The sequence below is a fragment of the Rhinolophus sinicus genome, chromosome 3, assembly GCF_057876585.1.
Source record: "Rhinolophus sinicus isolate RSI-liver-muscle chromosome 3, RSI-T2T, whole genome shotgun sequence".
Lineage (NCBI taxonomy): Eukaryota > Metazoa > Chordata > Mammalia > Chiroptera > Rhinolophidae > Rhinolophus > Rhinolophus sinicus.
The window spans coordinates 162141176-162156279 of NC_142503.1; the positions used below are offsets into that span (position 1 = coordinate 162141176).

General features: G+C 35.7%; 1 protein-coding gene across 4 annotated transcripts; it reads right to left on the reverse strand.

Annotated features, from left to right (window-relative positions):
• Positions 1 to 343: 343 nt before the first annotated feature.
• GNPNAT1 (glucosamine-phosphate N-acetyltransferase 1) lies at positions 344 to 14853 on the reverse strand. 4 transcript variants are annotated; one of them, XM_074327468.2, is made up of 7 exons: positions 14635 to 14853; positions 9269 to 9436; positions 8191 to 8253; positions 5600 to 5683; positions 4236 to 4363; positions 3149 to 3210; positions 344 to 1667 (listed from the first exon to the last, which is right to left on the reverse strand). In XM_074327468.2, exons 2-7 carry the CDS (start codon positions 9420 to 9422, stop codon positions 1520 to 1522), a joined length of 639 nt encoding a protein of 212 aa, XP_074183569.1. In that variant the 5' UTR covers positions 9423 to 9436; positions 14635 to 14853; the 3' UTR covers positions 344 to 1519. The 4 variants fall into 4 exon arrangements, with proteins under 4 accessions (XP_074183569.1, XP_019581275.1, XP_074183570.1 ...); XM_019725716.3 differs by lacking the exon at positions 5600 to 5683 and having other exon boundaries at positions 14635 to 14816; XM_074327470.2 differs by lacking the exon at positions 3149 to 3210 and having other exon boundaries at positions 1487 to 1667; positions 14635 to 14768.
• Positions 14854 to 15104: the final 251 nt, after the last annotated feature.

Here is a 15104-nt window from a genome sequence, read left to right on the forward strand (position 1 = left end):
AATACCAACCTTGTAGGTAGTTTCATTTCAAATTGTTCAGTGGTATGAAATGTAATAAAGCATTTAATTTTGCCTTTTATTAGGCTTATTTTTTAACATAGGTTTTTAATTACCGGCGTGTACTTAGTAAAGCTATTGTCATAACAAGGTCATAGGACTCCGGTAAAGACAAAACTAGCTTTGTTGCTTTCACTAGCGACAGATCAATTGATCTGCATAGGTCATCAGTAGATAAGTATACACCCTTGATTGGTGAAGGGTTTCTATGGTTTTAGAAAGCCAACTAACTTAACTACATGGAGGGAAATCAGAATCCAATTGAGGAAGGTATGAGTCAAACAGATGAGAAATAAATGGTCTTTACTTTCCGAGTTCATTTTACAAAGAGTACACAAAACTAATTTTATGAACCATGACTTGACCTAGAAGAGTTCAATAGAAGACTCAAAGAAAGCACAGACAACATTAGGATTCTAACAAAAGACTATTCATCATAGAACAGGTTTAATGTAACATGGAATGCAAAAGATTAGAACCATTAATAAAGTATCTAATTTCTACTTCAACTTAAAAAAATAATTAAAATAAATAAAGTCAAAACAGGGTAGTAACCAGAATACCATTATAATCACATTAAATAGAAAGGCTTCGATCAACATTTAAAGAATGTAACAAATACAGTATGATAACGTTTTTAAATATTCCACTCAATTTTGTAATCTTTTTCATAAAAATGTTCCTCAGAATAGAGGCTTCAGACACCCATGAAAAAATCAGAAATCATTGTTAAAAAGTACCTTGTATTTGCTCTTAGGTATTTTAAACAAATGAGTAATTATTATATTTCACATAAGACAGGTGGTACTTTATATTAGAATTATATATAACTTTTAGATGTACGTACATTTAAATTGTTTTACTTTGAATTGCATCACATTTTACAAGTTAATTTTTATTTCTACTTTAAAAGGCTGACCAGGTTATTTGCCAATACAATATTAGGATCAACAAATGTTGGACTGGACTACATTTAGTTATATATAACTTATCCAGTTTCACTAATATGTGGGAAATGACACACCCCTAATTGGTATTTAGATGTTTCTTTGAAACAAAAATAATTTTATGAATGTGGTAAGAACCAGCCTTATTTGTTGTATGCTTTTTTAAAAATGAGCAATACAGACAGCAAATACATAGCTCCTTACTACCTATACTCGGACTACCAAGAAATTAAGCTAAACTTTAGAAAAATACAATGCAAGAAAAGATTCAAGTTAAAAATATAGTCCTTTGGTTAAAAATCATCCTCTTTATAATATTCATTTGTAATCTAAACTCAGCATGTCCCACTAGCCCAAAGTAATCTAATGTCATTAATATTTGTTGTATTACAATTGTTTTTTCAATCCAGTATTTTATAGAGGTCACTGGGTTGCAGCAAAATATTTTAACTCTAGGAAGAGTATATAGCCTTCTTGCATTAGCTCCTTTGACAAATGTCCTTCTTAAAAGATTTTTACTTTAAAAACCTCCGACACATGTAGTTTTCTTCAGATACTGTATATCCAAACTTTTTATAGAAACCAACATTTTGTGGTAGACATTCAAGGGTAATCTTATAACAGTTCAGTTTCTTGCTTAGCAAAGTAAGGGTTGATAATAACCTGAAATTTTAAAAAAGAGAGGGGAAAAGCACAGAGCATTTGTTAATAAAAATGAATTTTAGTAACTTAATGAATGAATATTACATGAAATAAAATTTCAAGTTTATATTAGAAATAGGTTTAGGTCGTGGCATTTCAAATTGTAAGAACATAATCATTTAAATCACCCAAAACATTTCAGTTTGTTTCAAATATACTTTAATTGATAATCTCCAGCCTGTTAATAAATAGGACAAATACTACACACCCAAACCCTCTTTAAAAATAAGTTTTAAGATTACTATTAACACTAAAGACTGTCAGCCTTTTAAAAAATATGGCCTAGATTATTTTTTAATTTTTTCCCTAAATGTATTCAAACTACTTAGGAATAGTCAACATTTCCACATAAAATGGGTAAATAATAGCTTTGTTCTTTATTGTTTTTAAAGCTACTTCAGTATTTGTGATGGTATCTAACAGATTAACTCTGAATTGGTCTGATTAATATGAAAGAGAAACAAGCAGAAAAGTATACATCTTTACAAATCCTTAAAGAATCCAAATCCAGTATAAGAATGTTATTCTTAGAGGTAAAAAAAAAAAATACGACAAAAGAGCTACAAAAATTTACCTGAAGTGTTTTTCTCATGTTTGCATAGACTTAAAAATCATATCAATTTGGAGACAGAACATCTTGATTGAAGTTATAAAATTATAAAAGTTGTGACTAAGTGAAGTGGGCTAGAATACTAGAAATTGGTCTGTTTTGTTCACTGATGTATCCCAAATACCTTGAATAATATCTGGCACATAGCAGGTGTTTAATATTTATTAAGTGAATTTCTTAAAACTCAGTAGAGATAATGTTAAAAAGCAAGTTCCATCTAATAAAGTAGGCAATAAACCTATGAAACTTATTTACATTTGTTTTAAAAGATTTCAGTAAATGTATAGAGGATTAAACAGCGAAGGCTTTTTTAGTATACAGGGGTTTCAAAAACATGTATACACATGACTTGTATTAATCTTTTGTTATCAGTATACTATATTGAGTATTACAATTTTAATAGTTTTTTCCTTTCTTAATATGTGTATACATTTTTTTTAGCACCTTCTGTGTATGTTTCTAAAACTTAAGAGACTGAGAACATTTCCTTCTATTTTTAGATATGACAAATGGGGAAATCTCTTGACTCGGCCAAAACTTTGTTTTCTACCAGTATGAGACTACTACTAGAAGTTAGTAACTTAAAGATATTATTGCCTGTAAAATAGTACACTTCCAATTTCCAAACTATGGTAAAACTAATATAAAAATGCTTTATTTCTCCATTAAATTCAGTCTAAGCTACAGAGTGAGAATGGGTTCATAATTAATGATGCCTAAAAAGTACTTCAAGCAGGAAGACATGTTTAACAGGTATCTTGGCAAAAAGCTGTAAATGGAAAGACAAAGAGCATCTAATTTATCCAGGGTTACCTTGTTTCTGCCTACTTACAATTTGCCAAGCTGCTTTCCTCGGCATTCATCACTAACAACAACATCTTCTACTCTTCCTCTCTGAAAATATTTACAATATTTAAAGGACTAAGCAAATAGTTTTGTTTTTAGCTAAATCAACAAGTGACGATTGGTAAAAATTCATTGACAAAAATGCATGGTAAACTTGAACTTAACAAAAACTAAAATGCAAACATTTTTACATCTTAATATATAGGAAATAATATAATGAATCAACCTGTGGCCTAATCTTCTTGTGTCTATATCCGGAACCTCCCCACCCCATTGTTCTAAAGCAAACCTCAGAGTCCCCATCCCCAAAATGTAATCTTGTCATGAATGTTCTTGTATGCACCATCCTACTCCTTGCCTAACAGCAATTTATGTTAGACATCCAGATACAATTTCTAGCACAGAAACCCCACCAAAATTCATAACTCACAGAAAACATTCCAGATGTTCCTATCTTACTAGATTACCAAGGCTTTCTTTACGATTTCATGTGAGTCATAGAGGAGGAAGAGGCTCTATAGGCATTAGGAAAGAATATAGTATTCTGAACCCTTTACCACTTGGAAACTTGGGAATTTGTGTCAGTGTAGTATATCAAAAGTACTGTTTTTCAAAAAAACAGCATTAAGGATTCTAAACATTACTGCCAAATTTCTTGATGCTAACTTGGTTTCTCTATAGCTATACCAAATCTAATACCTTACAGAACAATTTTTAGCAAATATTTCATACTGTTAATACAGTTTCTTCCTCATAACTCAGGGCAACACAGCTCTTGTTTTATAACAAAAAGCAATGAGAAAACAAATTTGTCTAATGCAGGGGTGTCCATTTTTTATCGGCCCGCAGCAAATTCCAAAAATATATTTAGTTTACTTAAATAAACCAGGTGAGGCAATACGTACCTCACCTCGAGTGAGTGGCCCGGCTGTTTGTGTATTTTACCGAATATGGCCCTTGGTGAAAAACATTGAAAAAAGTTTGGACACCCCTGGTCTAATGGAAACTCAATATAGGTTTTGCTAGAAAACTCCTGTCCATTATAGCTCATAAGCATTAATGTGAACACGTACCTTAGCACAGGAATGGATGAATTTATGTTCTATTATCAGAGTTGCTGTAGCAACAATCTGTCCTAAAGTTACATCTTCCACAACTGTAACATAATAATCCCCAGATTTCTTCATGTGCTCAAAAGATTCTGTGGAAATTGAAAAACAGTGTTAGACATTAAACTTTATTGAATGCCATAAAAATACTAGGATTAGCTGACTTCATTATTGAATCCTTAAAGCTATTTCACCATAGTAACTTACTCATATAATTTGTGTCTAAAAAAATTTATTTTAAAAAGGACCAAGTAGTTGAAGTATCAACAATCAATAAATTGAAGTATAGTCCATACATTTAAAAAATATGCTAGCAAAGATTAATACAGCTATTTTAGATGAACAGCACTTATAATACAAATAGTAGGTTGATGCAAAAATAATTGCAGTTTAACAGGTTAAAAACTGCAAAAACCGCAATTACTTTTGTACCAACCTAATAAATTATAGATGTTGCCAATCTGTGACAATGTATCATTACTTAGTTTAAATAGATTTCTTCAACCTTTATACTCAACAGATAATTGAATGGAGCAATACTTGACAAATTTTAACTAGAGAATGTTAACATGGCTCCATTCTCTTTGGTTTCAAAATAATTTGACGAAAGTAGTTTCCAGTTTTCCCCTTGTGATCTCAAGTGTTTCATGATTACCTGACTTTTTTAGAATTTAGAATTGTTTTGTTTCCTTTGAAAGTACCTTGTGAAATACCGTGTTTCCCCGAAAATAAGACCTAGCCGGACCATCAGCTCTAATACATCTTCTGGATCAAAAATTAATGTAAGACCGGTATTATATCATATTAATTATACTATATTAATTATATTATACCCTGTCTTACATTAAAATAAGACCAGGTCTTTTATTAATTTTTGCTCCAAAAGACGCATTAGAACTCATGGTCCATCTAGGTCTTATTTTGGGGGAAATATAGTAGGTGAAAAATTGGTCTCTATTTCCAAGTAATTTTCCCCACATCACATAGCAAATAGGAGCAAAGACAGAATAAGTACTTTCAAGTTTGATTTTTAGTACTTATATTGTTAAAATAACATGGTTTCTCATCTAATCTGATATGCATGTAAAGAGGAATGCAGGAATAAAAACAGCCTAACAGTTTCATTCTAGATAGGGGTCTGGAGTAGGAAGAAATAAATTTTATGTAGAAAAACAATGAGAATCAGGAAATGATGATCTTCAACTCAGGAGGGTGAGACAGAGTACAAAACAAATTTACCTATTGAAAGAAATGAAGAAATTATAGAAAATAGGAAATGACTGTTAGAGCACTGCATGGAGTCAGGACAGTTCTGGGTCTTTCCTTACCAATAACTACTTGTGATCTTGGGTGAGTCATTTGACTTCTCTTGACTTCCATTCTCTCATATATTAAGGGGATGGGGGGTTGCACTGTAAAATAACCTGCTAATCTTGAAATTCAATATAAACAAACAAAATATATACAACATATTCTCTTACATCTTTGATTTGGTGATTACATTTCTGTGAATAACCTAACCACATAAGGAAATAGCTATAATAAAACACCATCTCTAGAGCTGCCACCTAGGTTCTATGCTACAGTAATTATCTAAAAGTAGTATTTTATAAAACATGGTAATTACTACATTTGGATTCTAGAACAGTTTAGCCATGTTAAATATTTAAATAAGAAAATAGTCAATTTGGACTTCCAGTCAAGATGGCAGAGTAGGTAAATGCTGCGCTCACCTCTTCCCATGATCACATCAAAATTACAACTAAATTACAGAACCACCACCTGACGACTAGCTGAACAGAAGTCCTATAATTAAGGATATAAAGAAGCCACATCAAGACTGGTAGGAGTGGGGATGCAAAATAGGCTGGTCCCACATCCAAGTGTGGCAGTTAAGAATTGGGAGGAGTATGTTGGCTACAGGGGTTCCCCCTGAGGAGCAAGGGGCTCTAGCCCCACACAAGGCTGAGTACAGACTCATTCACTCACAAATACTTGCTTAAGCTCCAGAGAAGGGACTGCAGCTTGAAAAGCACCAGGAACCTATAAGGAGGAACTGAATTGTCTGGCTTCAGGCACAGCACTTTAGTCTCTGAGACTAAAGTGCCAGCAGGCGCCATTGTTCCTTTGTTGAGCTCTCTTCCCACACTGCTGGCAGGCACCAAATCTTAGTTTTCATCCACCTGGCTAACACTGCTTTTGTCCCACCCTGGTGATTCTCTGAGACCCCACTTCATCCAACTGATCCAGCTGGCCCAAACCTCTTTCTGAGGCTAATCCACACAGGCAGCTGGCCTGTGTCCACACTGCCGACTTTTTAAAAAATCTCTCAAAGGTCCCCAAACAAGCAGCAGCTGGCCTTGGTGTGCCCTGTACCTCTTGCTAAGCAGCCTGAAGCCAGCCTCAGTTCACAGCATAACCACTCTGAGGTTCTCCAAGCCCAGCAGCATAGGCCGCTACTGATCTAGCCTGCACTAAGAGGCCCCAGAACCAACATACCTGGTGGTTGGCTTCAGGCAACACCACAGCACCACTCAATTAGCACCACAAATGACACACCCAAAGGGTGGACTTGGCAGGTGCCAGAGCCCCACTAAAGCGAATCCCCCTCTGTGGGGTCAGCCCCAGTACAACAGAATGTCGGCTGTGGTCACAGCCACTCAGCCTGAAGGTCTATTTGAAGAAATCTATTTGAAGAAATAATGACAGAAAATTTCCCTATCCTGGTGGAGCAAATAGACATACAAGCCCAGGAAGTGCAGAGTCACAAACAAGATGAACTCAGAGAGGCCAACACCAAGACACATCATAATTAAAATGCCAAAGGTTAAATATAAGGAGAGAATCTTAAAAGTAGCAAGAGAAAAGCAGTTAGTTACCTACAAGGGAGCCCCCGTAAAACTGAGCTGATTTCTCAAAAGAAACTTTGCAGGTCAGAAGGGGCTGGCACAAAATATTCAAAATGATGAAAAGCAAGGACATACAATCAAGATTACCCAGCAAGTCTATAATTTAGATTCAAAGAAGAGATAAAGAGCTTCCCAGACAAGAAAAAGTTGAAGGAGTTAACCACCAAACCAGTATTACAAGAAATGTTAAAGGAACTTCTATAAGAAGAAAAGCTAAGATATACGAATAATGAAATGGTAGTAACTACATACCTATTAATAATTATTTTAAATGTAAATAGATTAAATGTTCCAATCAAAAGATAGGGTGGCTAAATGGATAAGAAAACAAGACCCAAGAGTCCATCAAAAGATGTGTGGATAAAGAAGATGTGGTACATATATACAATGGAATATTACTTGGCCATAAAAAATGAAATTTTACCGTTTGTTACAACATGGATAGACCCAGAGGGTATTATGCTAAGTGAAACAAATCAGACAGAGAAAGACAAATACCATATGATTTCACTTATATGTATAATCTAAAAAACAAAATAAATGAACAAGCAAAATAGAGACAAACTCATAGATACAGAGAACAAACTGATGGTTGTCAGCTGGGAGGGGAATTGGGGGGCTGGGTGAAAAAGCTGAAGGGATTAAGAAGTACAGATTGGCAGTTACAAAATAGTCACCGAGATGTAAAGAACAGTTTAGGGAATATAGTCGATAAATACTGTAATAACTATACATGGTTTCAGGTGGGTACAACACTTACCTAGGGATCACTTTGTAAGTTACATAAATGTCTAACCACTATGCTGTACACCTAATACTAATACAATATTGAATGTCAACTATAATTGAAAAAAAACTTGAGACAAAAAATAGCTAATTTGTCATTTGAGTAATTTCCAGCTATTTGAACAAAAACATAAGTAGTATACACTGAACATCGCTCTAAACAAAAAGAAAATCTTGGTTCCCCTTTATTTCTTTTCATGCAGAAAAGAGGCTGTAGTACTTACTCATAAATTGTTCAGGGTTGACAACTCCAGTCTCTGTCAGCTGACCTAATACCTTAAAAAAACCTAGTTTTGCAAAAACAGATTTCAAGTCATGAGAAGAGCAAATGAAAGCTGTATCAGTCAAATGAAGCAATGTGTAAAATAAGCGGGTACAATTATGGGCGATTATTTTTTCAAAAGTACAATGAATCATTTTTAAACTATTATTTGAAAAGGTTATACTGAAACCCATTATTCTTTCTATAATTACTACATAAAACAAATAATAGGTTTTACTAATTTTTTTGCCTACATAGTATTTTTGGAATAGTGCTAACCCTAATGTTTATAGAACCAGCATGTACATTTTTCAACGTAATTTGCATTAAATTCAATGCAAGGGATGCCTAATTTTCCCAAGTATGTGCTTTGATTTTACTTAAAAATGCAAGATTCTCAATGACCAAATATGATACTAAACAAAATAAAAAAACTGTTGAGACTACAATTTTTAAAGATTCCTGAATAATTTCATTAATGTTATAATAATGTGAACAGCACATGTTAGAACTTTGAGAATCTTAATTTCTACAAACTCAATGATTAATTTGACCCAAATTATTTTCTTCAGATTTTGTAACAAAAAGAAAACTAAAAAGTTGATTTTTGATTACCAAAATTTAAGGAAATCATTTTGGAGAATTTAGATATAAAAAAAAAATCAACAGGTAGACAAAACCTTTTTGCATCTTATTCAAGGCCAATTATCCCCACCCTCATTCCCCCCATCCAGCTTCTTAGAGAAGGTTCTTCCTTATGTGTCATTATACATTGTAATTTTACTTTATGAGAAGTCTTTTGGCTTCTTATAGGAAGGAGAGGTACTGTACTTAAGTCCTTTGAAATATTTCACAGTAATATCTGGTCTTAGCCATGACACATAAATACTGAAATTGAGGGTCTCAGTCACTTTTAAATTAAATACAAAAAATAATCCAAAGTCAGTATTATTTTTTAAAATTATCGCCATCATCATGTTGGTGGAGAAAATAAACTACTACAGTTCTAACCAGAATCTGTATACTAAGTAAGTCCATACCTCTATTTAAGTCAGCAGTACAAAGAGGCCTCAAAACCAAACCTTCTCCAGGATGCGTTGGAGAAATGGCTGGAGAAAATGTAGCTGTATTCTGGCTCCAGTCCACTTCTTTGAGTAGACTTGGGTCAAACATAGGAGTTTCATCAGGTTTCATCTTTGCAAGAAGGTCTAAAATAAAATTTTAAATGTTAAGGCACTTTATTTAATAGAAGTAATGTTACTATGAATGGCAAGAAAGTCAATTTCTTAATAAAAATTAATGCAATTAGAAAAATTCTTTAACAGATATGCAACATATTTTAGTTTAGCTGTCCTGAATCTTTAACATTAAATGCCACAACCAGAGATACATAGCAAATGCATGATTACTATCAAAGAGTAAACAAGTGATTAAATTTAAAAGTTTTAAACTTTAAAAGCCCACTTTAGGCACGTCTTTTCAAAGATTTTTACCTATGTGAATGCTGTGAATAGCTGAGTTTTCATGGGCTCTTATATTTTTTTACATTATTGTATTTTTATTATTGGGCTAAAAAAACAATAATAAAATTTTTGGTCTAAGTTGCCACTAAGGAAGACTTATTGGGCATATAACTTGTTTTTTTTATATGAACCACGAACTGAAAATAACATGATAAACTGGCTTAAATTACTTAATTGCTCTCTGCGTTCATTGTAATATTTGGTCTCAGCTATGATAAATTCACACTAAGAGTATCTGCTGGGTTTGTTTTCACAACATACTTGCTAAAACTATAATGTAAGTTTCTCAGCTGCATTTAAGCAGCTTAAGAATAGCGAGTGTTGGGGTGGCCGGTTGCTCAGCTGGTTAGAGCGCGGTGCTTTTAACAACAAGGTTGCCGGTTTGATCCCTACCTACATGGGCCACTGTGAGCTGCACCCTCCACAACTAGATTGAAACAACTACTTGACTTGGAGCTGATGGGTCCTGATGGGAAAACACACTTAAATAGATAAAAGTTTTAAAAAAAAGAATAGCCAGTGTTTTTGATGCTATTGAAAAATGATCAATTATGGTATTTTCCTCTCTTTTGAACATTCAGAAATTGGAAGGTTCTTACTTGGTGTGGTCTAATAAAACTGAGACTAAATAATATAAAGATAGAAGGGATGAAAACATGCATAAAGTATAAAAACAGGAGGGAGCGCTTCAGTGGAGCACAGAGTTCCTAGAAGAAACAGTTTTCCTAACAATTACTAGGAGACTGTACAGCAAACCCCAACTTTCATTTCTATCCTTATACCCAGTTAAAGAAACTATTCTATTTGATACCTGCCTCTAGGTCTTCTTCGAAAAAAGAATTTAAAGATATACATCCATAATATACTACCATAAAACAAAGAAGAAATACAGGAAAAATTAAATCTATTTAATAACAGAACAATTTCCCCAGTAACCTAACTTGCAGATGTTCCCTATTTCATAAGTTACAGTATACTTAAAAGCAACTCTTCTTAACTTTTCCTTAAAGGTTGATTAAATTTCTGCCTGTGTAACCTGATGCAACTATATAGGTAATGCTGCAGTGTAACAGGCTTTGGGAAGGTAGTGTGGTGTAACAGAAGTTAACATTGTTCAGCACTTATGTTCCAGGCGTTGTGCAAATAACTTACACACTAACTCAACACTTCTACAGGGTAGGGATGATTATTATCTCCATTTAAGAGATGAGGAAATGCAGACACACCTGTTAAGTAACTTGCCCAAGGTCACAAAATTGGTGGAGCCATGATTTGAACATAGGCATGGACAGAGCATGAGCTCTGGAATCAGACTGGGTTGGGTGTTCGAATGTCAACTGTGATCATGGCTAAGGTAAACTCTGAGAATGTTTCCTCATTTGTAAAATGAAGTGGAAATTACTGGAAGGATGGAATGGATTACTGTATACAAGCACGTGATGGTGCACGGCAGACTGTAAGTGTTTGACAAGCTATCCTTGAGTAAGCAATTAATTTAAAATTCATGTTTATAAATTCTTATTTTTTTTACCTGTAAATTAATGAGTCAGGCACTATGCTGGGTACAGGGGCTACAAAAAGAATGACAGGTTGTCTATTGTGTTTATGTTAATGCTAACTAAAAGTTAGCATTCTTGGATAGGAAAAAAGAAATTTTTAAAAATCATAGTTTATTATGTAGAATACTGTGAGGTTTTTTCTCTTTTTCCCCTCCTTAAGGACTCAGATCATGTTATACTCTAAACAATCACTACACCTGGCTCTAAGAATAGTAAAGGAAGGAAATAAATTTTGATTAAAACAATCATTTATATCAAATTTAACAAGCTTACAGTCCATTTGAAACAGATTTTTTATAGGTTAATTTTACTGCATGCATTTTAGTATTTGTCCTTGATAACTGGGCCCCTGATGGTTTTGTGTGTACTCTCACCTGAAAGATGGGTCGTTTTTCAGGTATGCTGATAAACAGATTAAGTATTTATCAGTAAAATAAAATGTGTACATTAAATGCAGAAGCCAGAAAGTATTAAGAATTTAAGTTCTTCAAGGTAACACACTATTTAAACATTTTGATGTTCATGCTATTTACATACAGTTGCAACCATGAAGAAAGCTCAGAAGGGAATTTAGATGAACATTAAGACAATTTCAAGTTAACTAGCTTCCTTTTTCCTATAAAGTAGCCTGACTTTACAATAAAATGTAGCCTATAAAACATGCAAAATAGGGTAAATAATTTCCAAGAGAGAGGGGAGAGGTACAGGGGAGAAGAACTAGGATTATGAAGACTTAACTAATGAACTTTAAACAGTAAATACTAATATTTTCCTGTGCATTTTTTCAACCAGATGGTCCCACTCCATGAATGATCATAAAAATAAATGATACTGGCTAACATTTACTGAGCACTTTATATGTTAACTCTTAAAAATATAAGAAAGACATATCATTATTATCACCATTTTGCAGACCAGGAAGCAGGCACAGCATCTTGCTCAATATAACAGCCAATAAGGAAGAGTTAGGGTTCAGGGCAACAGGGCCAGTTGCATGGTCACTGCACCTGTGCAGTTGGTTACACAGGGCCCCATATTTGGTTTAATTCTCTGCTGCCCTGTCTTAAAATTTTTAATAGTTTTTTGACAAAGAGCCCTGCATTTTCATCTTGCATGGGTTACCACAAATTATGCAGCCATTCCTGCATGATTCCAGACTGTACTCTTAGTACTAAAGATAACTAGTGAAAATGAATTCCCTACTTTATTGCACAAAAGTTAAAGAGGTCAAAAGCAGCTCTTGTAACCAATATTTGGAAAATAAGAATTTCAAACTAGTCAAAATACATTAAACAAAGCATTCTGGATAGAACTAAGAGACCATTAACCAGGCAATCAGAAATATCAAAATGTTTTATGAGCTATTTTATAGAAACAGCCATACTTAAGGTTACCTTCTTTTATTCTATCCCCATATAGTAAAATTCTGCTGGTGTCCATTAATACGCCAAACAAACTAAAGTTAAAATGTGATCTGACACCGAATTTTCAAAAATTGTAGAAAAAACAAAATAGGTAAACTTATTTGATTTACAAAAGAAATATTTTACCATCTTAAGGTGCCCCCAGGTACTGCAAAACTAGGAAATTTCAGCAAACGTAAGTGCACAGTTGTTTAAAGATGAATTTCGTCATTTAAACTGGGGTCTTATTTTAAATATTTTAGATTAATTTAAAAAAGTAAACCCGTATTTCTCAAGAACCTCTCCTTGTTGACTGCTAAATTAGTATGCATTTACAAGGCCCATATATGCCTGACCTGAGCTCAATAAATGCCTAGTGAATTAATAACGAAAGGTATAAGACTTACATGGAGGTCACATTTCAGAAAATCCGTAAGAAAAAGATTCACAAATTGCCACAACTGATATCACAAAAACCATACACTAAATTTTTATTAGAATCACATCAGGTTTTTATTCACTTGATTATTCTTTGGACACAATTCTAACAATTTGCTTTCCTAGCCTTTATAGCCCTTTATAGTATAACTAGAATACAAATGGGGAGAAGCTGCTACTAGAAGCAAGCAACTGAGAGCAACAAGTAATAAACACTTGGAATGAAAATTTTAAAGTTTATATAAAGATTTTAAAAACATAATCTAAAGCCAAATCTAAACTCTTATATATTTCAAGAACTCCTGGGACTTCACTACATTACTTTAGTACACGGTGAATAGGCAAAAGGGAGACTTGTGCTGTTTGAGACTAGGGTTCACCTACATACATTTTATAACAATTTCAATAATAATTTGACTAAAATTCTAATCTAAAGAACACTCCATTCGCTGATGATTTCAATAGGCCCGGCCATAATAACACTTCACTTGAAATTTTTAAAAAGTATTTCCTGGTCGTTTATTTGATCTTTATAATCTACGCATTCCCAGTCTATGGACGAGGAAACTGACGCAGGTGGAGCTTTCAGGAGTTGACCCCAAGGTTAACACACACATGAGTAAACTGGACTAGAATGCTAGTATCTCGTTTTCCCATCTGGGAAATACCATATTCAAGCGACACCAACCTTTATTTACATCATTGTACCAGGCAGGTATCTCTGTCTCCCCTATGCTAAAAAATGTCAGCGAATCATGCCTAAAAAGAACTAAGCTAAAGGATTTCTTGAGATCCAGTCCTGGATTTGGTGATGAGTGGATATCTTAACAAAATCAATCCCATAATCGCCTGTTCAATTTTGTATGAAATTTAAGATGGGTTTACATAAACGTTCTCTCCTACGGTATATAACGGAAATCACACACAGTCCTCAGTGTTCCTAAGGGTAGAAGCCCCGGGAAAAGAGACAAAGGATGTCCCTCCTTCCCGCAGTGAAAACCCCGATCTAGTTAGTGCAGGAGATGGTCTTCAGAGCAGGAGCATGTTCTCAAGTGGCTCACGACCGCCCTGGGGTGCGCTCGGAAAGGAGCCGGGAAAAGGCCCGGGGCGTTTGTGCCCGTTCAGAAACGATGCCGGCAGAGAATTGTCTCGATCCCCCACGCTAAAGCCTGGTGAGCTAAGAGTTAGTTTCGACCCTCGTTGCTGCTCCGGCCCTGCCAGGGACACCCTTGCATGGCTGGACCACTGGCCATCATCCCTAACCTCAGCTCCAGGCGCGTGTCCGCTCAACTTGCTCGGAACCGCGCTCTACAACCCCGTGTGCACCCAGCTGGCAAGGATAAGCCCGGCTCCCCCAGCGGAACACGTTCGCTACCCACCCAGGGCCTAACTCACCTCGCCGCGGGCTGGAGGAACACCTGTTTGATTAACCTCAAGGCAGGCCCACCTCCGTCCCCAGGACCCCCAGCCCGGCCCCACTCACCCGTAGAGGCCCCGCAGTCTGCGTTTATGCTTCTCTCCTGGCCTGGCGGACTCTCACCCACCCGGGTATACAGCACAGGATCCAAATCCTGCTTCAGGGCCAGCCCCACCTCCACCTCCTGCACCACAGTCGTCGTCGCCGCCACCGCCGCCAAGACGTGGCAGCGCCAACGCCTCCACCCCGCCCCCGCCCGCTTACGCACGGCCTCGCGCAGACCAGCGGAGGAGCAGATGAGCGGAGGCGGGGACGCTTCCCGGGGGGCGTGACAGAGGCGTGGCCTGCGGCTATAAGTCAGCGCGCGAGGCGGGGCGGAGACGTCCCGGGAACTCCACCCTCAGCGGCGGGGAGACTGAAGCTGACGTTGCTCCCTACGGCCTTCCCCACGGCGTCGGTGTGTTAGTTCAGGGTAATTAATTCTACTTAGGAGTCAGCTAAGTGCTGTAAGTGGTGACTAGTGTGAACCTCAGATT

Bases quoted from the DNA above. Each gene is read 5' to 3' on its own strand.
- GNPNAT1 (XM_074327468.2), bottom strand. From the start codon at position 9,422: ATGAAACCTGATGAAACTCCTATGTTTGACCCAAGTCTACTCAAAGAA. The intron at 8,254-9,268 runs GTATGGACTTAC...TTGCAAAACTAG, and splicing joins TACTGCTGACTTAAATAGAG to GTTTTTTTAAGGTATTAGGT. The intron at 4,364-5,599 runs GTAAGGAAAGAC...CAATTTCCACAG, and splicing joins AAGATCACAAGTAGTTATTG to AATCTTTTGAGCACATGAAG.